This window comes from Gobio gobio (genome assembly GCF_949357685.1).
Source record: "Gobio gobio genome assembly, chromosome: 15".
Classification (NCBI taxonomy): domain Eukaryota; kingdom Metazoa; phylum Chordata; class Actinopteri; order Cypriniformes; family Gobionidae; genus Gobio; species Gobio gobio.
In genome coordinates this window covers 49,928,370-49,953,301 of record NC_137108.1, presented here as the reverse complement: position 1 = coordinate 49,953,301, position 24,932 = coordinate 49,928,370, and the positions used below count along the sequence as shown (strand labels likewise).

Genomic DNA, 24,932 nt, shown 5'->3' with positions numbered 1-24,932 from the left:
ACAGTAAGCCCCGCCTCCTTTGATCTGATTGGCATTGACAAGCGACCGTAGAGACAGTAAGCCCCGCCTCCTTTGATCTGATTGGCATTGACAAGCGACCGTAGAGACAGTAAGCCCCGCCTCCTTTGATCTGATTGGCATTGATGAGCGACCGCTGAGACAGACCAAGCAACCAAAAAAAGCTAAACTTTTATAACTTTTGTGCTTATTGTAACGTCAAACAAAGCAGTGAGTGATGGAGTGCAGCAGGGATAAATATCAAATAATGAGGGGACTCCAATAATAATCAAACTCCCCATCAGCAACAAACACACATATATGTGGCAACTTCTACAGCTCAGTTCATCACTAATGTCCAAAGCCTTGCCGAGCACAAGAAGAGAGAGAGAAGGAGGGAAACAGGAGAGCGGGTCTGGCCCGCCTCTGTACGCCGTGGGCGAGCCGCTTTCCGCCTCAGCCATTGGCTGCAGTTAAATTGAAATATTTCTCAGCGTGTGTCAGAAGCATGCAGAATGGTAATTATGACAGATCTGATTAAGCGGGCGAGTCGGGGGCCGGGCGAGGCGGCTCCGGGCTGCAGGTGCGACCTTGTGCATTCCTGCGTGTGTAAATAAAATTAATTACAAGCATGGGGGCGCGCGGCGCGTGACATCGCTACGTGCGGGGAGTCCCACGGGGGGGACCCTAATGGAATATTTTCCCGGAGTCTAATAATACAGTTGGTATTGACTTGAGGTAATTAGGGGGATCATTAAAGCCGCTTTTCCCGGCGTATTTGCCTGCCTGATCAGATTAGCGAGAATGGGCCTCAGAACAAGCCCTGTGTGGTCTGACAGAGGAGAACGCGAGAAACCGGGCCACCTCTAACACTACCTTACACGCAGAGAGAGAGAGAGAGAGAGAGAGAACAGATGGAGAACAAGCAAGAGAAAGACAAGATGCTGGTCACCGCAACAGGAACCAGAAGCCAATCCGTTAAACGACAAGGAAAGAGGTTCGTTTGGAAGGGAGCGCTGCCTTTCGTGCGATAAATCAGACGCAAAATTAATTTCCCCGACATCTGGGTCTCTGGTTCACGAATATTGTGTCTTTAATAATACAGGGGAACTGCAGCTGTTTCCCAGGCAACCTAATAACCAGGCAGCCAGATAAATAAATAAATCAATTAATAAACAGTCATGGCCCTATTTCCGCTCTCCGAGGCCCGGCGCTCCCATCTGCCTCGCACACGCCCCTGGGACACGGAGAATTCATAACCGTAAACAAACAACTCTTCCAAACGAAGCACAATAATGAAAAATATACATTCTGTGTAAAATCATAGGAGCCGAATGGGAAGAGGGAGCACTGCTCTTCCCTATAGGAGTGGGATTTCATTTGCATCCGGCTTGAAAGTAAATGCAGTTGATGCGTTTAGATCTGCCCTCTTTCTCTCCCTCTGTTTTTCCCCCTCTCTTTTGGAGTCATAGAAACACTATCATGGATTTATGCGATTGTCTCCCGTTCACCACTACAGAAGCTCAACCAACTATGACGACTATATATATATATATATTAATAATAATTCCAAAAATTGGGTGATTAATATGTCTGGTTGATATATTGGTCTTTTACTAGTCTAAATAGTTGAATGAAAGTAGTTTATTAATTTATAGATTTTTATATATATACACATGTATGCATGTGTGTGTAATGTATGTATGTATGCGTGTGTGTGTGTGTGTGTGTGTGTGTGTGTGTGTGTGTACGTATGTATGTGTGCGTGCGTGTATGCGTGTATGCATGTGTGTGTGTATTGTATTATATGCATGTATGTATGTATGCATGTATGTATGTATGCATGTATGCATGTGTGTCTGTTTATGATGTATGTATGCATGTGTGTGTGTGTGTGTGTGTGTGTGTGTGTGTGTGTGTGTGTGTGTGTGTGTGTGTGTGTGTGTGTGTGTGTGTGTGTGTGTGTGTGTGTGTGTGTATTGTATTGTATTGTATTGTATTGTATTGTATTGTATTGTATGTTGTATGTATGTATGTGTTCGTGTGTGTGTGTGTGTGTGTGTGTGTGTGTACGTATGTATGTATTTGTGTGTGTATGTATGCATGCGTGTATGTATGCGTGTATGCATGTGTGTGTGTATTGTATTGTATTATATTATATTGTATGTATATATGTATACGTATGTATTGTATGCATACATGCATGTGTATGCACGTGTGTGTGCGCGCATATATATATATATATATACACATTAACACACACACACACACACACACACACTTAAAAAATACAATTTAATAAAATAAAATATCCAGCTAAAATTGCATAAATGCTTATTTTATCACTTTTTATAGAATTTATAAATAGTATCCATTGACAAGACATATAAATTGAAACCAGGAAATGAAAGATAATATCAAATAAATAAAAAATGTATATTTAAGACATTTTATAATGTTTATATTTATTAATTAAATATTTTAGCAATTTTATAATATAAACCCTCAATATTAAAAAAATGATATTTAAAAAAAATGTCATCATTAGAATGTTTATTAAATGTTGGGGTTATGATGTTGGCAAGGCAGTGAAAACAGCATGAATCCAAATCTGTTCGTCAATCAATGAGGCACGGCTATCAATCTGCAAATGGACGATATATCGGTCAACCACCAGCTGAAATTACAATTGCCATTTTGCATTGGTATACACTCTATCCTGCACATTTTAATATCTCTCTCTCTCTCTCTCTCTTCTCCCCGACCCACTGTTGCCCCCCTAGAGAGCAGCGAGCCAGGCGCTCAGTGACAGATGGCACAGCCTCCTCTACCCCCCCTTCATACACACACCGGCCTATCGCCTGCCCCCCTGTACTGCGGCAGATCACTGACATTCTGTCTCATTAGAGCCCTGCTAATTACCACAGCCTCTTCCAGGAGAGAGAGAGACACCGAGGCAGACAGAGAGAGAGAGAGACAGGTCACTCTAAGGGAATGGCTCTGGGTTCTAAAGGGCTTGTCATCTGACAACAGGGGCCGCGATTGTGTTCACCATCAGAGGCTGTCAGCACAACTCCCAGAATGCCCTTCTCCTCTCTATTCTCTCAGCCCCAGCAGAGCTCTCTGAATGCCAGTCCAGCGCTGTCATGTCTGTATTAGCCGTGTTTGCTAAGTCATACTTCACTATTGCCATCTCTCATAGTGAGAGTTCGGGATTTTAACAAACCTCTAAACCTACGTATTCAAGTCAGAATGAAACCAAAAGTGCCCTCATTTACAAAACACTCGTTCCTGGTCTTACTCGGAGTGATTCATCAATGCCTGTTATTACAAATTATATACTAAATATCTGCATTCATTGACTGTAAATGAACTTTCTCCATCTTGGGGGATTTTTTGTTGCAAGAAATTGCAGATTTTATTCAGCGAGGATGCATTAAATTGATCAAAAGTAACAGTAAAGACTGAATTTATAATGTAACAAATATATAAAATCCTGAAACGTTGAATCCTGAATGTTTTCAACATTGATAATAATCATAAATGTTTCTTGAGCAGTAAATCCTCATATGAGAGTGATTTGTGAAGGATCATGTGACACTGAAGACTGGAGTAATGATGATAAATCCAGCTTTGATCACAAAAATAAATTACATTTTACTGTATATATTCACATAGAAAAAAGTTCTTTCAAATTGTAATAATGTTTCAGAATTTTACTGTATTTTTGAATCACGAGACATAAAAATCATACCAACCCCAAACTTTTCAACAACACTGTAGAAACCTTCAGAAATGCATTCGATTAGATAAAAATACACAACAATGCTGGAGAATTCACCACTAATCTCGCGTTCACCTCCAAAGCGTCAGGATTTCTGAACGTCAATGCGAGCGTGCGAACGATCAGTTTATGCTTTTCTTTTCCAGTTTACAAGCTGCAAAACGCTGGTTTTTCTGTGGTGCAGGAGGAGAAATTAATTGAAATGCTACTCGGAATATGAAAGTGCCACCAAATAGATAAAGCCTGGCACTCACGTCCTGTATGGATGTGTGCCCAGAGAGGGGGACGGCATGGCTCCGATCCAGTGCCCATCCCCCAGCAAACAGCACACACACACACACACACACACACACACACACACACACAACAGCCGTGCACAGCCACATGAGTAAGCAGGTACACACACACACACACACACACACACGCAACGGTTCTCTTTAACCCCCTCAAACTAGTGTTTACGGCTTCTGAAGCCCAGGGGACGAGGGCTGCGCCTCCCCCTCCGCCACGGCTCTTGTGGAGGGCAGAGCTGGGCCGAGTCTGGAGCCCCGTGGCTGCGGAAGCCAAACCCGCGTCCTGTGCCAGATCTCTAGCGTGTGCTGCGGCTAGTGCTGCTGCAGTCTACCTCCGCCACGGCCCAGGATTCCTGCACTGATGGCCGCGCCAATTAATCCGACACGCCACGGAAGATAACCATACGGCAAAACGCCTCCCAGGACACGCCATCCAGGACCCCGAGGTCCTTCAGCCAGACACACACACACACTTTGTTCCATTTGTGCACTATATTAGGGTGTGCTCACACTTTGGTTAGCTTTGGTCCGTTTAGCGATCACATTGGCATTTTAACACCGAACCGAAAAGGCACAGGGATGTGTTAAAGGAACACTCCACTTTTTTTGAAAATAGGCTCATTTTACAAGTCCCCTAGAGTTAAATAGTTGAGTTTTACCGTTTTTGAATCCATTCAGCCGATCTTTGTATCTGGCACTTTTAGCATAGCTTAGCATACATCATTGATTCTGATCAGTCCATTAGCATCTCATTCAAAAAATGACCAAAGACACTTTCAATATTTTTCCTATTTAAAACTTGACTCTTCTACAGTTACATCGTGTGCTAAGACCAACTGAAAATGAAAAGTTGCGATTTTCTACACCTATATGGCTAGGAACTACTTTCTCATTCCTGCGTAATAGTCGCGGATCTTCGCGGCCGTACCATGGCTGCAGCGGCGCAATGATTGGTTGGTATTCTGTGAAACATGGTGGTAGTTACACCTTCGACTTACTATCACAGCCAGTTTTACCGTTTTTGAATCCATTCAGCCGATCTTTGTATCTGGCGGTAGCACTTTTAGCATAGCTTAGCATACATCATTGATTCTGATCAGTCCATTAGCATCTCATTCAAAAAATGACCAAAGACACTTTCAATATTTTTCCTATTTAAAGGGGCTATATGCAACTTTTCCCCCAAAATAAACGTAACAATAGCCTTTTTATTTGACCATTTATGACTCAAACATCTCCTGATGAGCATACTGACACCTTGTCCGCTCACAGTGGGTGCACCGATAAGCCTGTATCCTATTTTTCCTATTTTCTGTCGGGTCGGTTTTTCCCGCGCTGTCTGCGGATGTGACGTCACCACCGCTGCGAGAGCGAGCAGAAAATAAGAGCAGTTCTATTTTTTGGTCACAGGTGTCAGTCGCGAGTTTAAATTTCAGAAAAACGCATATAGCCCCTTTAAAACGTGACTCTTCTACAGTTACATCGTGTGCTAAGACCAACTGAAAATGAAAAGTTGCGATTTTCTACACCTATATGGCTAGGAACTACTTTCTCATTCCTGCGTAATAGTGGCGGATCTTCGCGGCCGTACCACGGCTGCAGCGGCGCAATGATATTACAGCGCCTGAAAGTAGCCCAGCTGGGGAACTTTCAATGTGACCGGCACTAAGTTTGTGTAGTTGCAGAGAAAGTTTCAGGCTTGCAGCCGACAAATTGTGTTGTGGATTTAGCTGTGTTATTAGCCATGGTTCTGTGTGTTGTAAAGGGCTGTGATAGTAAGTCGAAGGTGTAACTACCACCATGTTTCACAGAATACCAACCAATCATTGCGCCGCTGCAGCCATGGTACGGCCGCGAAGATCCGCGACTATTACGCAGGAATGAGAAAGTAGTTCCTAGCCATATAGGTGTAGAAAGTCGCAACTTTTCATTTTCAGTTGATCTTAGCACACGATGTAACTGTAGAAGAGTCACATTTTAAATAGGAAAAATATTGAAAGTGTCTTTGGTCATTTTTTGAATGAGATGCTAATGGACTGATCAGAATCAATGATGTATGCTAAGCTATGCTAAAAGTGCTACCGCCAGATACAAAGATCGGCTGAATGGGTTCAAAAACGGTAAAACTCAACTATTTAACTCTAGGGGACTTGTAAAATGAGCCTATCTTCAAAAAAAGTGGAGTGTTCCTTTAACAACCTCGCCGTTTATTCTCGGAACATATCAAACATCCAAAACAATGGGTTAAATGCGCTTGTTGGTTGTGTGTTGCTACATATGATGGTGTTTTGGATGGTGTTTTTGGTTCGTTTATATGTCTTTGGTCCGTGTTGCGTCCATATTTGATTCGCACCAGAGTCAGTTTGGAAGCGGCGCGAGATCCATCTTTTCAGCGGTGTTGGTCCGCACCAAAATGCACTTTATTTTAGGGTCTAATTCTCACTATTAACTAGTTGCTTATCATGCATATTACTAGTATATTAGTACTTATAAAAGCACATATTAATGCTCATATTCTACATCCCTTAATCTACCCAATACCTAAACTTAACTACCTAACTAACTATTAATTAGGAGTTTGAGGCACAGTTAATAGTGAATGTGTTCCCCATACTAAAGTGTTACCAAAAATACTTTCTTCGTTCATATTCATATTTAATAGACTTGAGCTCACATTCATTCCCCCCCAAATTCTGTCTATAATTAAAATTTCTGGATTCTGTGATTTATGATGCAATACAAATGTATTATCAAAAACAGTGGTGATCATATGAATGCATAACAATTTAATCTTTTAAAATGTAATCAAATGATTCATTTTTTGGCAAACAACCGTGGTTCACTGTTTAATTAAAATATAAATATTCCTTCAAATGTTTGGGAACCCTTTAGATTAGACTAGTTAAACTAGTTGCTTATTATCATGCATATTAGTATGATATTGGCTGTTTATTAGCACTTATAAAGCACATATTAATGCATGATCATATTCTACATCCCATAATACCTAAACTTAACCACTACCTTACTAACTATTAATAAGCAGTAATTAAGAGTATATTGAGGCAAAAGTCATAGTTATGATCAAATGTTTTATTAATTAACTGTATTATTGTTGTTACTTTGAGAAGTGCATTGTACTGTACAATAGATTTCCGTCAAACCAAACTTGTATTTTGGCGTTGTTGTGATGACCTCTGTGTGTATTTGGGCGACATTTAAGTCCTAAATCACTTGCTAACTTCCCTCCGTACGTCACTTACAAGTGCGCACTACTGGCGAAACCCTTAAAATGCGTTTAAATGTAAGCCCTCGATCACTTGGAATCCGCAATGGAGCCGATTTATTATTTACAGTTTTTTTCTTAGGAATTTGTTTTATGCACCATTCTATAGGCCTGCATGTATGCATGGGCTGTCTGAGAAAATATAAACAATTGCACTAATAAACTATAACAGTCAGCTTAAGGTAGCTACAAGTATTAAATGTGGAAATAACTCCAATATCATTGGGGTGGGGGTAAAACGTCACAATCATGTTGCATTGTGGTCTATGGATCTGCCTGGAGTGTACATGTTGAGAAGACTCGCTCCCTCCGTCAAAATCGAGGGGTCGAGGGTCTGTCCAAATAAGCTTCCCTCGCCCACTTGAAGTTGAACGCACTTCAAAATGGCTGTGTGGATTCTTAGGGAAGTTTGCGAGTTAAACGCAGCCCAGCTTTATGGTGAAGTGACTCTCTGGAGATGAAGCTTCAGTATGTGAAGTAGACCAAACTGAGACATGCAGATCATGCATATATTTCAATCGCAGTCTTTTTGAGCTTTAAAACTAGTCCAGATCGTGATTTGATTACGTAAACAGCCCTACTTTTGATTTATTCATCCAAATTTTAAAATATTATATAATTATACTGTAAACTCCATTTAAACAGATTCACAGAAAATATAGAACCCTATAACACTAACAATGAACGGTTGTTAAACGTTAATAAAGATGAATAAATACTGATTGTTAGGTAATGCGAGTTAATGCATTAACCAACACTAACTAATGGGACCTTATCGTAAAGTGGGTCATACTTTAGTTTACGCTGCATTCAAACGGAGCATCTGCGTTAACGCTTGACGGAGGGCGTGGCTGAAGCTTGGTGCTGATGCGACCTTCATAGTGGCAACAGCCAATCACATTACTTGCATGAACGCAATTGGCTAGCGTCTGCTCTAGGGTATTTGCATAGGGCGATTTGAGTGGATGACTCATGCGTTGGCGCTTGAAAAGTTGAGAAATCTTCCGCTTGCAACGCAATTGAAGCAACGCGATGGCCGAATTCAGTTCGGCAACGCATGACGTCACCCATTCAAAGTAAATAAGAAGCGTTAACGCTGTGAATGCAGTGTTAGGGTCCAATTCTCACTATTAACTATGACTTTTGCTTCAATAAACTCTTAATTACTGTTAGTAAGGTAGTGGTTAAGTTTAGGTATTATGTAGATGAAGGGATGTAGAATATGCTCTTGCATTAATATGCGCTTTATAAGTTCTAATATCCTAGTAATATGCATGATAATAAGCAACTAGTTAATAGTTTGACTACTTAGTTCAGAAATTATAAATTCGACTTTGTCAGAAAGTAGGAAATGCATTTGCAAAAATATATAATTTGATTAAAGACAATCTTATGCTGCATACAATGCACATTAAAGAGCAGCATTTCTGCATTTCACAGCACTGCTTTCCTGTTGTTTTTCTATGTAAACATGCACTAAATGATTGTTTGACCATCACACTAGTGTGTTTTACGGCATTCTGGGTGTACGATTGACTGTTTTCGAGTAAAAATTGCTTCAGTTACAAAGAATCGCAAGTAACACATTGAACTGTTGCAGTAGAAATACTAAAATAGTATTTTCGCAACATGTCCTCCAACCAATACGCCTATATAGGTCGTTTGTCACTTCCCTGAAATAGCGTTTACACAAAAAAAAAGGAGTGTTTACTAAAGTTGCGCCCTATCGACAACAGGACACGTTCATTTTAATTCCTGAAATACGACCCATAGGAGCGTTTACTAAAATTGCGCCCTATCGACAACAGGACACTTTCATTTTAATTCCTGAAATACGACCCATAGGAGCGTTTACTAAAGTTGCGCCCCTATTGAAAACAGGACACGTTCATTTTTAATGCATTGTTAGGTTTTATTTGCATCATATTTCGGGTTTTGCGTAGCTCAATTTAGCTTTGCAAAATACAACATCATGTGATCCTGCAATCGTGGGGAACGCATGTGCTCATAAAGTGTCCATGCACTATAAATCACTGGGCAGGTTTAGGGGTGGGTGTAGTTGTTAATAAAAAAAAGATTTTTGCTAAATGGAAATATGACAAAAGTCCACACATTGCATTTAGGTGTACACGCATTTTGATTGGTAACGGCAGATTTCATGACGACAGACGTAACACGACATTTTTACGCCAGCTAGGCATGACTCTAAAAAGGTATATAAAGGTTGTAATAAAGTGCTTGAAAAACGACCTATAGAGTCGGGTTTTTCTGTATTTTCATGTTAAAGCACACGTATTTTAGCGTTCATGTGCAACTACAGAGAATGCTGGGAAATGTAGTTTCAACCTGTCGCCTCAAGAGTATCTTCAAGAACAACTAAATCGTACAGTCACCAATCAGCATGAAAATGTAATTACGGCCAATACCAATCCACGACTCTTTAAACAACACGCCCCAATTCCAGAAGAGTTTCCTCGCGCTAATCACCACACCGGGACGGGCCGGCGTCTCTTAAACGGCATCATTCCGACGCGTTCGGCCGGACATTCAGCCGGCGGCCCCCGCGGGCCCCGCGGAGGGGGCTGGGAAAGGGAAGGAGGGGGTACCAGCTGCCCGGGGAGCGCACATTACGAGATGGAGCCGGAGATAAGTGCTCTCCCAGGCCCCTTTTTCAGCTGCGTAATTAGCACAGTTCTTATCTGCTGCTCAATTCACATTCACACCAGCCATGAATGGAGCACACAGGCTCAGGCAGGGCTGCAGAGAGACAGAGAGGGGGCTCTTTTCTCTCAAACCATCATTTTACACGAGAATCTTACTGGAATAAATGCCCCGGTTTGTCTTCTCTCTCCTCCACCCTTCTCGGCTTTGAACTCCCTCCGACAAAAACAGTGGTTTGTGCATCAAACTGTAATTTGGTGAAACAAAAGTATCTGGCACCATAATCAGTGCAATCAGCAAAAACCTGCTGATATTTCCAGATAATTTAGGGCTTTTATTCGCATTCCCCGCCCATCAGATGTAATTGTGAAAATCTTTAAGTGTGCACATAGATATGTGAAACCTTTAATAATGGGGCTCGCCTTGCGTTTCTTTAATTAGTTTTAATAGGCTAAAACAGACGGTAATGTCTCTCACAGAGGCCTGTGTTCAGCAGAAGGCTGAGATAACGTGTGGTCGTTGCACGGCTGAATTATATAAACACATTTGTTTTATGTTGCAACACTGTCTGCTGTTCGCAAACCCACAATAAAGCGGCGTAAGTCATTACGGCGCTGCGCTACCTGCCCGCCGACGAGTGCGAGGCTTAACAAAGCTCTCCTTTTACACTTTTATCTTGCTATCTGGGCCTTCTTTAGACTGTACACAAAAATACTCGACAATGTTTTGTCAACCAGACGAGCGATTGAAGCGTGACAGGCTAGTGAAAGTCAGCGTGTGTGTGTGTGAGGTTTGAGCTGTACCTGGCTCTTTGAGGCGGCGACCTTGGCGAACATGGCCTGGGACACTTTGGCCCTCTTCATCTCCTGCTGGATCTCGTCGTAGATGGAGGAGTTGATGTTTAACACGCAGCTCTCCGATTTCCCGTTCCACTCCGAGCTCAGAGGGTTGGGCTTGACCTGAAGGGAAAGAGACTTGGTTTTTAGTGTACCTGTCAAACCATGTAAAAAATTATAATATATCCTATATTAATATACACACACAAAACTGTCTCTTCTGCTCACCAAGGCTGCATTTATTTGATCAAAAATACAGTAAAAACAGTGAAATATTACTACTTTTATTTGTTTTTGTAATATATTTTAAAATGTAATTTATTCCTGTGATGCAAAGCTGAATTTTCAGCTCTTATAATGACTGAAATTGAAAAAAAAATGTGTTGCTTCATATTTTTGTGAAAATTTCAGGATTCGTTGATTAACAGAATGTTCATAAACATCATTTATTTGAAATAGAATATTTTGTAACATTATAAATGATACTTTTGATCAACTCAATGCATCTTTACTGACAAAAAAAATACATTTTATATATTTATTACATATACACATACATACACACACACTATATGTATATTTATACAGTAAAGTATATACATATACACTCTAGTAGTATATACTTTTTTTCAGCAAAAATGCCTTACATTTATATGTTAAGAATTGCTATACAGGCCTACATATAAATGTAGGTTTATAATCAAGGACAAAATCATGCATCATTTTTCCATAAACAATGTACCATATGTGCACTCACAGGAGAGATGCCCACTGGAATTCTGGGATTCCAGTCTTCTGGTCTCACATTGTTACACTCCTCTCTTCTGGGCTGTGAAGACACACACACATAAACGTTGGGTTTTTAATATACATAATGTATATTCTATCCCCCAATCATAAACCAACCCATCACAGAAAACTTTCTGCATTTTTACAATTTCATAAAACATACAACTTGTTTTATATGCAACTGATTTATAAGCCGTTGACCAAAAAATTTCCCCACAAGGACAAAGATTTCGGATATTGCTTTTGTGGGGACATTTTGTCCTCGTAATGTAAGCAAGACATCCCACACACACACTTGAAACACTGGACTAAAACAACACTTGATCAGAATGCTTAGAATACTCCAGTACACACGATCAGATTTATACATCGCAGTAGCTGATCCTAAAGCAAATGATTTCTGCAGCTTGCAAAGATTTCGATCATTTTTTTGTTCTGAATATGAAGGGTTCACAGCAGAGCCGGTGAAGAGGCTGTCAACGGCTGTCATTTACATGTGAAGCATCAGTGTCTAGGTTGAGTTATTTTGTGACCATATCTAATTATAAAGGGATGAGCGTGTGCAAACTTGCACACACACTGTCTGACGATCCATTAACGTATGTGGGAAACATACCTTCACATCTGTTTTTATGGGCGTCATAAAAGCCTTGCAGCGCTGCAAGACGAGCCACCCTGCTGATTTACAGCAGAAAACCCTGTGAACGTCTCACTCATATCTGTCAGCATCAAGCTGCCCTGCATCACAACACTTCCCTCTACGTGGATCTGCGTTATCCTTCATTCCTCATGCAAAAGAGCCAGAGACGGGCAAAACCTTATCTGACCGCCCGGACATGCATATAAAAGGCGTCATGTGCAAGGCCGTTTAAAAAGGTAGGCAGGAACGTTTACAATATTAAATACAATAGTCTAATATAATGTTATTAATTATATTCTGACTGATTTACACTGTTAAAGAGTTGATTCTCATGCTAAACATGGACAAAATACTTATGACGGAGTATTTCTGTGCCAAATACACTCCTTCAGGATTCAAACAAGTTTCAGAAAATGTTTGAGTATGGCCCTGTATGATGTCATAAAGGGTGGAATTCCTTATATGGGCACTTCTCCCGGGATGCGCGCGCGCGCGCACACACACACACACACACACACACACACACACACACACACACACACACACACACACACACACACACACACACACACACACACACACACACACACACACACACACACACACACACACACACACACACACACACACACACACACACACACACACACACACACACACACACACACACACACACACACACACACACACACACACACACACACACACACACACACACACACACACACACACACACACACACACACACACACACACACACACACACACACACACACACACACACACACTGGAGTTGTGTTTTTAGACACGAGATCAACAATGTCACTAAAGAAGTGTGTGTGTGAGGGCAAGATCACCTTGTTCAGCTTCACAAATAACCCAGCGTTAAGGGAACAGTGGATGCAGTTTGTGTTTACGGAGTTCTAAGTGTGTGTGTTTGTTCCCGGTCATGAGTGGAAACCACAGGCGGTGAAACGGCATCAAATGTGTGTGTTTTGTTGGCAATCGGCGTGTAAGTGCATATAATTAGAACAACACCAACGTATAGTGAATTGAGAGATATCCAGGGATAATGCCGTGATGTGTGTGTGTGTGTGTCTGTCTCTCTTTAGCTCCGCCCACTGCACGCCTCCACGGACTCGGCTGTTTTCTGAAAGAGTCGGTACAGTGTATCTGTCCTTTATAAATATGATAAGACTCTTCTGAGATATGAAGGATGCAACACTACTCTATAGATACTCAAGATTAACATGAGACTGGCAGAAACTGTGTGTGTGTGTGTGTGTTATGACCCTTTAAGATAAATGACCTAACATTTGCGTATTACAGTAGCAAAATGCAAACAGCACCAAACTCTACAGGAATCAGAAGAGTGGAGTTTCCTGCATGCTTCTCTGCTGCCCATGAAGAGCGCTCCAAATCAGTTACTAATGAGGTTCTGTCTCAGTTAGGATGCCGCACTAGATTTTGGAACACAGCCATTATATGCGTGTCAACCAGTGCATCGACATGCCCTTTGATTTAAAATTTCACCAATTTGTCCAAATATCATCAGATAATGGAGACTTTTGCCGAGCGCTGTACAAGGCTGACGAATTAGGCGCAGTTGCTGAATAATCAGGTTACAGCACCATCTGATAATGGGATCTGAACAGGAAAGCAGCATCTGGTTTGCACACACACACACACACACACACAGGGACATGATGCACGCAAGCGCGCACACACACACACAAATGCATGCACACTTGAGTGAGCACTGATGACATTTCGGTCTTTACACATTCTGTGTGTGTGCGGGGAGTTCTTATCCTGTATAAAAGACCCTCCTCAGTCCATCACACACAGGAAGGCTTTGTGTCCGATCCACTAAGACACACTCAACTGCGTTTGAAGGAGGCCGGGCCGCAGTGGAGAGCGTTCTGCATACCTTTCTCGCCCTGCGTGGAGAGCTCTGAAACGCTTTCCTGCACTAAACGTTTCCTCCAAAGAAGAGATGCATTGATGTACTGATGCTTGTGTTTGAGTACTCGCCAAAAACTGTAAAAATACTTGCATACTCATAATTTAAGGGTAGCTATTTAATATTTGGTAAAAGCATCTGCTAAATGCATTACAGATGCATTTATGTACCGATACTTTTGTTTTGGTACTCGCCAATAACTGTAAAAATATGTCGTTGTCAGACGGAAACCTTGTTTCGTTTTTTTTCTTTCATAAATCATTATTATTGGTTACCCTTTACGTCTGTCTGTGGGTTTTTGCAAATATTTAACCAATGAAAAGCATTTAAAAGAGCTTGTGACTAAACCTCGTAATCCATTGGCTCCTCAAACTGTCAGTCAAACCTCATAACTCCACCCACCTCTAGTGAATGAGACGCACACATCTCTGCTCGTTTGCAATGCAATGGAAATAAAGAATGGGTTGTTTAAGTAAAGCGATATATAAATATAGGCTAATGTTTCATGTATTTGAGGAGAAGATAAGAGCGTCTTAGTCCAGCATTTGTCATCAAGTCATAGCCAGTACCGTCTTAAATAGCCTGTGCAAAGCACTTTGTCTTTAATAACATGAGATTGTGGCCAAATCACAGAAAAAAAGTGCTCATATAGCTACAAAACAAATGTCCAAAATTATTTGAAATTCACAGGTCAAAAATCTCGTAACTCCATTAGAGCTTGATTTTGGTTAAATGTTAATATAATAAGTGTCTGAACATATTTAAAGCCACAATAACAACTTTGACAATGTTTATTTAGCCTATTAAAAAAAAGTGCTTTTTTCCCCCATTTCCTGGAAACTAGCGGTTTTGGAGATACAAGTTCCCCTTTATTATTGGTTACCCTTTACGTCTGTCTGTGGGTTTTTGCAAATATTTAACCAATGAAAAGCATTTAAAAGAGCTTGTGACTAAACCTCGTAATCCATTGGCTCCTCAAACTGTCAGTCAAACCTCATAACTCCACCCACCTCTAGTGAATGAGACGCACACATCTCTGCTTGTTTGCAATGCAATGGAAAGAAAGGGTTGTTGAAGTGCAGCGTTTTCTTTACTCAAGAAGCACCATTATATTTATATATATATATAAATAAAAGGCTAATGTTTTATGTTTGAGGAGCAGAGAAGAGCGTCTTAGTCCAGCATTTGTCATCAAGTCATTGCACAGGCTATTTAAGACAGTAATGGCTAAGCACTTTGTCTTTAATAATATGAGATTGTGGCCAAATCACAGAAAAAAACGGAGTGCCCACATAGCTACAATGAACTTTATAATCTGCGAGTTGATAAAAGCATAATTGATGCACTTATTGCCTCTGTTCCAGTGATGGACACAACACAAATGTCCAAAATTATCCAAAATTCACTGGTCAAAAATCTCGTAACTCCATTAGAGCTTGATTTTGGTTAAATGTTAATAATATAATGATGCATACAAGTGTCTGAACATATTTAAAGCCACAATATCAACTTTGACAACACTGTTTATTTGCCTATAAAAAAAGGGGCTTTTTCCCCCCCATTTCCTGGAAACTAGTGGTTTTGGAGATACAAGGTTTCCACCCGACAGCGACGGTATTTAATAGCTGGATAAAAGCATCTGTTAAAAGCATAAAATGTAAAATTGTTTCCTCAAAAGTATCAGCACATCAACAGATCTCTAGTTTTAGTACTCACCAACAACTGTACAAATAATTCAATTTCAAGTCCACACTCATCATTTAATATTTGGATAAAAGCGTCTGCTAAATGCATGAAATATAAAATATTTTCTGCTGTTAACGGCACTATTAACAAATCACATCCAGGTCAGTATAGCATCTGGAATCGCAGTGTTGTATCTGTATCAATGCGTTTGCACCGAACTGCATGTCAGTCACAATCCTGTATCCAGTATGAGGTCATAATGGTGTCCTTGTGTGAGCTCCTGACCAACAGATCACAACAATACACTGTGATTTAAAGCTGCAGTGCATCATTTCCGCACCAAACAGAATTGCACCAATAATGACCGTTTCCAAACAGGTTTCCCATTGGTAGCACACTCTCAAACTCAATGTCAAAATCACACACAGCAGCTATAAAATCATTTTTCAGCAGTTGTTGGGGGTCCTTAGGACTGAGGAAAGCAAATACTTTGAAGATGACTGATGGGAAGCATACCTGAGCTAATCAGTCATTATGTTAGTCAGCGAGCGCACGCTGAATGTGTGCTGGGTGTTCAGTTCCACCAACATCATCCCATTTACTTTATTCATTCATTAATGTTTATGGTCTTACTGAATGATTTAGCAGTGCACGTTAACAAATCCGTAATTTTGCTTCGTCTTCCAGTAAAAATAACTTCTTACAACGTTTACTCTAGAAGAAAAATTGCGGGGAAAAAAATATATATATATATATTTTGTGAAAAATAGAGAATCTATTTACAGCAAATCTGTTTGATTATTGCTAAATTCTTGTTTTATGAATAAAACGGGTTTCCTGTAACTAGATCTGCAAACAAGAAAAATTGCACAAAAAATAAATAAAAATTAATTAAGTAAATGTTGTAAGATGGTTATTTTTACTGGAAGACAAAATAAAAATACTGGTTAATTTTATCATATTTTTAGTCATGTTTTATAGTTAACATATCTGTATTTCATCCTTAAAACAAAAAATTGTTGACATTTTACTGTAAAATATTAAGATGGAGAGAATATAACTTGAATAAGGTTCATTTTTCTTACCCTTATGCATAAAACAAGAAAAACATTTAGCAAAAGAGTAAGAACAATTAACCTTATTCAAGATATATTCTCTCCATCATATTATCTTACAGTAAAATGTCAACAAATGTGTTTTGTTTTAAGGATATAATACAGATATGTTAACTATAAAACAAGACTATTAAAAAAAATTGACCAGTATTTTTACTTTGTCTTCCAGTAAAAATAACCACTTTAAAACATTTACTTAAGGCTAATTTATGCCATTTTTCTTGTTTGCAGATCTATTTACAGGAAACCCGTTTTATGCATAAAACAAGAAAAACATTTGCCAATCCAATTCAAGATATATTTTCTGTCTTATTATCTTACAGAATTTGCTAAGTAAAATTTATCCAAATAAATGTATATTTGTTTAAAGACTGCAAATATATGTTTTACTGTAAAACAAGACCCCTTCCCCATACATTTTTTTTGTTGCTATTTCCTCACAGTAAAATATCTCCAAATGTATCTTGTTTTAAATATTTTTACACATACATACATACATACATACATACATACATACATACATACATACATACATACATACATACATACATACATACATACATACATACATACATACATACATACATACGAGAAAATGTGTGTAAAAAATACTTTAAAAAACTTTTTAAAAGTATTTTTACACATATATAAACTTAGATACATTTGAAGATATAGGAAAACAAGACAAAAAAATCTATACAAATAACCAGTATTTTTGCTTTGTCTTCCAGTAACAATAACCATCTTAAAACAACATTTACTTAAGAAAAAATTAATAAATAAAAATTAGGCTTGTTTTCAGAGAATCTTTACCGTAAATCTGCTTGATTTATGCATAAAACATGAAAAAAAAAAGAAATAAAATGAATAATATCTATCTATCTATCTATCTATCTATCTATCTATCTATCTATCTATCTATCTATCTATCTATCTATCTATCTATCTATCTATCTATCTATCTATCTATCTATCTATCTATCTATCTATCTATCTATCTATCTATCTATCTATCCTTTTTTTTTCTTTTTTTACTGGAAAACAACAAAATGCTTTTATTAAGTATTTTTGTCTTGTTTCCAGTCTAAATATAAAAAATTCTTAAATCAAGATGCAGTTACTAGATTAGTAAAATTACATGAGATATTCTTTCTTGTTTTCTGGAAAATAACAAAAATGAAGCGAGCTTTTGCTGAAAACAAGCTAAATTCCCTGCCAATGGGGTGAGAAAAACAATCTTGTTTCTGTTTGAAAAACACAAAAAAATTAATGAAATGCATCAAAGGTTGCGATCCTGCTTACTTGTACGGGGCGTGAGGGAGGGGTGCTGATGAGGGGCGCGGGGCCCATGGCAGAGGCCGCCGTCAGGCTGCGCTCCCGCTCGTCCTGATAGATCCGGTCCCGCTCCGCTTCCGGTAACTGCAGGAAGTTCTGCATCGCTCGCAGGTTGACCAGGAGCGACTGAGACGCCGTCTTGGGGTCTTCCTCTTTCCTGAGAATCTCTGAGAGAAGACCCTGGAAGAACCAGACAGAAATAAATGCATCGTCCACTTAGAAAAGAGCAATCAGTCCAAGTGCGACAATTAAAACATGCGTGACAAAGCTATTGACCCTTCGCTAGGCTCCGCCCACTTCCCAGGAATGAACTATTAAAAGAGTTGCGCCGTAAAATATGCTCATGCGGTGCTAATAATTTAATGGAGCTTATGACTTAAATGTGACATTACAAAGCCTTTCTTTAGAGGGAAGTTAAAATTATACAGTAATGCGATTAAGACTGTAAATCGCTTCTCACAGTCCCTGGAAAGAGAAAAGCAACTGGACAGAAATTATGCAATACACACACAATCGTACATTTATATACATTTGTGCATTCATCCAAAGCGACTTTAATTAACACATTTATTCAGCAAGGACGCATTAAATTGATCAAAAGTGACAGTGAAGACCTTCATAATGTCAGAAAAGTTGTTGAAAACACTGATAATAATCATAAATTGAGCATCAGATCCTCATATGAGAGTGATTTGAGGATCATGTGACACTGAAGACTGGAGTAAATATGATAAATCCAGCTTTGATCACAGGAATAAATGACACTTTACTATATATTCACTTAGAAAACGGTTATTTTAAGTTGTATTTCAGAATTTGACTATTTTTGATCGAATAAAAGCCGCCTCTGTGAGTCTCTTGAACAGTAGAGCTAGGGTTAGGAGGGGTCCGAAACATTAAACGGCGGGTCAATTAATCCATCAAGGTTTACACACTTTGCAAACTGTGATTAAAAGCCATAATCTCTAAGAAGGGCCATCACACCCGCAGAAACACGGACTCTGAGACGCCGCCTGACATGCCACCACAAGCATCCGTCATTCACGTGCACAGAAGAATGTCAAATAAATATTTAAGAGCTCTGTGGAAAACAAAAGAAAATGCATGTTTCAGATTCTTCACAGCGCTTTGTGCAAACATGACGTCGTGATTCCAGTCGCTCCAACACAAAGTCCCGTCCTGCCGAAAGGAGAACGTCACGAGGCATCACCCCCCCCCGCTGGCACATGTCCAGGTACGCCTCTCTTTGTCTCACCTGATGATGGCAGACGCTTGTCAAGGCTTTGGGTTAGAACGGAGCGCTGGGATTTTACTAATGACAACTCGTGCAAAACACACACAATGTTCAGATCGTCTGAACACTTTCGCAGTGTTTGCTAGGATGTTCTGGGTGGGTTAAAGCATTGATGCCTCAGAATGTCATTCATATATTTCACACTAAAATTAAAATTTTATTTCAAAATTCAAATTCATTCTGAGCTATTCTGACTGTTATTTTTTATTAATAAAAAAAAAATTCTAACTCATTCTGAGCTATTGTGACTGGATTTTGAAATAAAATTACATATTAAATCATATAAAAATAAACTAACTCTGAGATATTTTGACTGTTATATTTTTATTAAATTTGATTTTAAAATCCAAACTCATTCTGAGCTATTCTGATTGTTATTTTTGTATTTAATTTATATTTAATTTTTTACAAAAATCCTAACTAATTCTGAGCTATTCTGATTATTTTTTATTACATTTTGTTTTAAAATCCAAACTCATTCTGAGCTATTGTGACTTATTTTTTTATTGAATTTTTATTACATTTTATTTTAAAATCCAAACTCATTCTGAGCTACTGTGACTTATTTTATAATGTAATTTTATTTCAAAATCCAAAGTCAGAATAGCTCAGAATGAGTTTAATTTTTTTTATTTATTAATTAATTTTAAAAAACAAAACAAAACAAAAAACAGTCAGAATGAGTTTGGATTTTTGTAAAAAATGAAATAAAAATAAAAAAATGAAATAAAACATAACAGTCAGAACACCTCAGAATGAGTTATGTAAAAAAAAAATTTTTTTACTCCAAACTCATTCTGTGCGGACTGGATTTTGAAATAAAATTACATAATAAATCATATAAAAACATTAAACTCATTATGAGCAATTCTGACAGTTATTTAGTTTTTCTTAATTTAATTTATTATTATTTAGTTTTATTTTGTAATAAATTAATACTTTTATTCAGCAAGGATGCATTAAATTAATCAAAAGTGACAATGAAGACTCTTTATAATGCTACAGAAGAACTTTATATTCATCAAATAATCCTAAAATATTTTAAGGAGCACAACAGTTTTAAAAATCAATAATGACATTGTCATTATTATAAACCGCTATATTAAAAAAAAAAAAAAAAAAAAAAATCACAATATTACTGTTTTTACTGTATTCATGATTTAAAAAAAAATGCAGCCAGAAGAATCTTTAAACATTAATGAACATTTATAAACACTAGTGCATTATGACTGTCAAAAAAAATGGAACAAATCATAGAATTAATCTACTATGATTCAAGTATTAATATAATATCCTTGATAACAATATTGATCAGCCATAAATCATTTTGCCTAGCATTAGTAAAAATAAATGAAGACTTTTCTGCATCCAAAAACTTTACAGTGATTTCAAAAACAGAAGTTTGCCAGTCGAGTGAAAGCCGCTGATTCAATTTGAGAAATCCTTCATGCACAATAGCGTCCCACAAGCAATGAGGAATGACTTTTTGACTGGAAAACGTAATCATTTGAAGGAGCAGTAATAACAGTGATGCTAACACCGCTAATAACCGTCCCGTCCCAGCTCCGCGCTGTCAACACATTACCCGCAGTGATGAAACACAGGGCGTGCAGACCAGAAGACGCGAGTCAGTGATCAGGAAGCTGATGGTTTGATTGAAAGATGAGGTGTGAGAAAAGTGCTCTCACTCGCTCCTGATAACCCCTCATTTCCTGGACGACTGTTCTCTTTGTGTTTGAACCCAAAACAAAAGCAGATAAAGCATCGAACGATCGCGGTGAGTTTTAATGCTGTACAGAGCCTGTAGTGGCAAGCATCGCACCAACATGTCACAGCTGATGGGATATGATTCAGCATTTATAATCATCAACTCAATCATTTGACAGCAATCTAGAAGATCAGCAGATTTAACCTGCTAGCCTGCACCCCCGCTTTTGAAAACATCCTAAGAAATGGCATACTCAAACCGATACGGTTCATGAATCCTTTGCACTAAAAGCATAAGTATGGTCTCATTTGAAAGCAGACACTTGGCAGTTTACTGTCAATTCAAAATTATTTTCATAATCAAAAATAGCTATAATAAGCTTCAAAGTTTTGTTAAGTATTTGTATGAAATATCTTTATGAAAATAAAATTGAAGTTGGCATTGTAGCAATCTAGAAATGCACTGCAGCTGAAGCCACATGTATGACCATGTTATAAGTCTAAAACTCTGAATTTTATTAAATGTTTTTCAAGATTTTATTTTGAGATTTCTCTAAAATGTTAACTGATGTTTATTGCCATCATCTGAGCTACCATTCAGTTTGCCTCTATTGTTTTGAGGTGCAAAATTAATGTCTCCGCTGCAGAACCTGAGCTGTCTTACACAGACTGATATTATACTTCAGAAGTGACACTACAGTACGATAGTGACCAAAAGTCATCAAAATATGAGGGAAATATTTTATATATTTTTTTAAACATGTTAAATATGAGGAAATAACCAAACACTAAATTATTTATCAGACAAAAATATTGAAAGCTGACAGGAAAAAGCATACATTGACTACAACATTAATATTTTCGATGGTTCTTGTTGCACAATTTGTGGTTTCATTGCAACTGACTCCACAAGTGACTCCAAGCACATCTATGCAATATGCTTACAAAATATTAATAATATTGGAATAAAGGGTGAAGATGTCAATTTTCCTAGGCTGGGCATGACTTTTGGCCACTACTGCACATGCTAGGGGTGGATGAAACATCCAAATAAAGTTGAAAAGCCACAACTGGCTTTTAAAGGGAAAGGGAGATGAGACTCTGATTGGTTTATTGCACGTCACGCCCAAAACACACCCATTACTCATTAAGAGACCCTTTTGGATCATGCGCCGGCGCACTGACCGCATTTCCCGTAGTTAAACTAGCAAAAGTGGATTCGGACACGCCTTAAGAGCACCAGTGCCATGAGCTCAGATCATTAAAATAGGGCCCTATGATGCCTTAAAATGCTTCCTGTGTAGGCAGCAAGTTCTTGGAGCTCATGTGAATCTAATTGACCTATCGGTAAGCCCCTCCCCTCGAATGCAGATGAGCCAATAGCAGTTGAGTATCAGTTGCGCTGGGGCCGGAACTCGGACATCTTTAGGCGTCAGCGCCATAGAGAAACATTGGAAAATCCGAAGCGCTCATCGGTTTGATGGTGTTTATGCTACAAAAATGCTAAAATGTCGTGCCTGAGGTACTGTAACACTGATTCCAGAGATCCTGAGAGGATTTTCTGTTTGTCATACTCTCGTTAAGTTACGATTAAAGTCCCTGCTAACATACAAACCGAAATAACTAACTGTTCTCATGTCACACTGTAGGTCAAAAACACGAAGGTCTACATTTCAGTGCCTCTCCATATTAAACTGGTTATATGTAAATTAATTTAATTTTAGATATGTTTAAGGTCTACATTATCTGTCCTACTAAGGAGGACTCATATTTTGATGGGTATTATAGTCTACGGGCAGTGAAAGGAAGAGCTCGCACGCAGTTTATCGGAGTTGTTTTGCAGATACAAAGTTTACCAGTTATTAACTGCACCCTCAGAAAGGCATAAGCTCTGTGTTTATGTTTGTTTACCGTGAGTGTTTTTGTGTAGTTTGCTGTGTATGTTTATGGTAATGCAACGGAGAGAGAGAGTTTGTGAATGAGACGTTCATGCGCACTTCTTATGCTTTGTTTGTTCAGCTCTTACGATGATTTTTTGGAGTGAAAAAGGACATAATAAACTTGAGTAAAGTTTGGCCATCATTCAGACGGGATATACGCTACATTCTGTGTCCAAAAACATCTTGGGATAAGGTCATTGTAAGATACAGCAACTCCGTTTGTTTGTCCGAGTTAGCAACAATAACTAAGGGGGGCGGGGCTTACCGATAGGTCAATTAGGATAAGTCAAGTCAACTTCATTTATATAGCGCTTTTAACAATGTAGATTGTTTCAAAGCAGCTTTACAGTGTTAAACAGGAAAATAATGCAGCATAATTTTATTCAGCTGTATAGCCATTCTGGAAAAAACGCTGATGTCATCAGTTCATTTCAATTATCATACAGTGACAGTGTGGGCTTTAGATCAATAATTAGATCAGTAATTTAGTTTAAATGGTTAATTTAGTTTAATTAGATTTATTTCGATGTTTAGTTGAAAAATTTAAACTGAGCACGCCAAGCCAGAGGCAACAGTGGCAAGGAAACCAAAACCCCATTAGTTGACCTAATGGAGAAAAATAAACCTTGGGAGAACCAAGCTCAGTCGGGGTGCCAGTTCTCCTCTGGCCAATTAACAAACAGCGTATTATTATCATTATTATTATTATTATTCTGGCAGCTTTACAGCTCAGAGGTCATAATAGATCGTAATAAGACAGATAAGACAGATAAGACAGTCTACTATACATTATGCGATCCTCTTCAACCCATGCATGTCTTTTATATCATATGCAGTTCTGTACCTGCGTCCTGTTGAAGGCCACACGGGCGAACACGGCCTGGGAGATGCCCGCCCTCTTCAGCTCGTCTCTCACCCACTGGTAGATCTCGGAGGACACCTCGGAGTTGGAGGACACCTGCGCGTCCAGCGGTTTGTTGAGCGCGCGGTTGACGGGCGGGTGGTTGAGGTACTGCTGGCTCAGGGACTGCTGGGCCAGGAGCCGGTTGACGGCGTACTGCTGGTTGAGGATCTGAGCCATTACCATCTGCTGGCTCACCAGCTGCGGACTGATGGGGGTGGACACCAGGCCGGGGTGCAGGCCGGGGAGCTGAGCCCGCCCGGGGGCCTGACTGCTGTGGGACAGGGGCACGGGGGACGGCGGCTGCTCCGCGGTGCTGCCCGGGATGGGCTGCTGACTGAAGCTCAGGTGGTTTGTTCCGGGTGGAGAAAGATCGGACAGACCGTCCATCTCAGCTAAAGGTGGACACAGAGAAGAGCAAGCATGTCAGGGTTCACACGGTTTTAACTGACAACTATCTGATGAGAAGTGTGAGTGTGTGAGTGTGTGAGAGTGTGCGTGAGTGAGTGTGTGAGTGAGTGAGTGAGTGTGTGAGTGTGAGTGAGTGACTGAGTGAGTGAGTGAGTGTGTGAGAGTGTGAGTGAGTGTGTGTGTGAGTGAGTGAGTGAATGAGTGTGTGAGTGTGTGAGTGAGTGAGAGTGTGTGAGTGTGAGAGTGTGAGTGAGTGACTGAGTGACTGAGTGAGTGAGTGAGTGAGTGAGTGAG

At 39.2% G+C, this 24,932-nt stretch overlaps 1 protein-coding gene across 1 annotated transcript in view; it reads right to left on the bottom strand.

The window, feature by feature from the left end:
• The window catches only part of satb1b (SATB homeobox 1b), an 81,012-nt gene that overhangs the window by 22,545 nt on the left and 33,535 nt on the right, over window positions 1-24,932 (bottom strand). Inside the window, 4 exon segments of the mRNA XM_079836445.1 lie at window positions 10,825-10,980; window positions 11,615-11,686; window positions 18,353-18,565; window positions 24,171-24,622. Coding sequence (XP_079692571.1) covers window positions 10,825-10,980; window positions 11,615-11,686; window positions 18,353-18,565; window positions 24,171-24,622 — 893 coding nt within the window.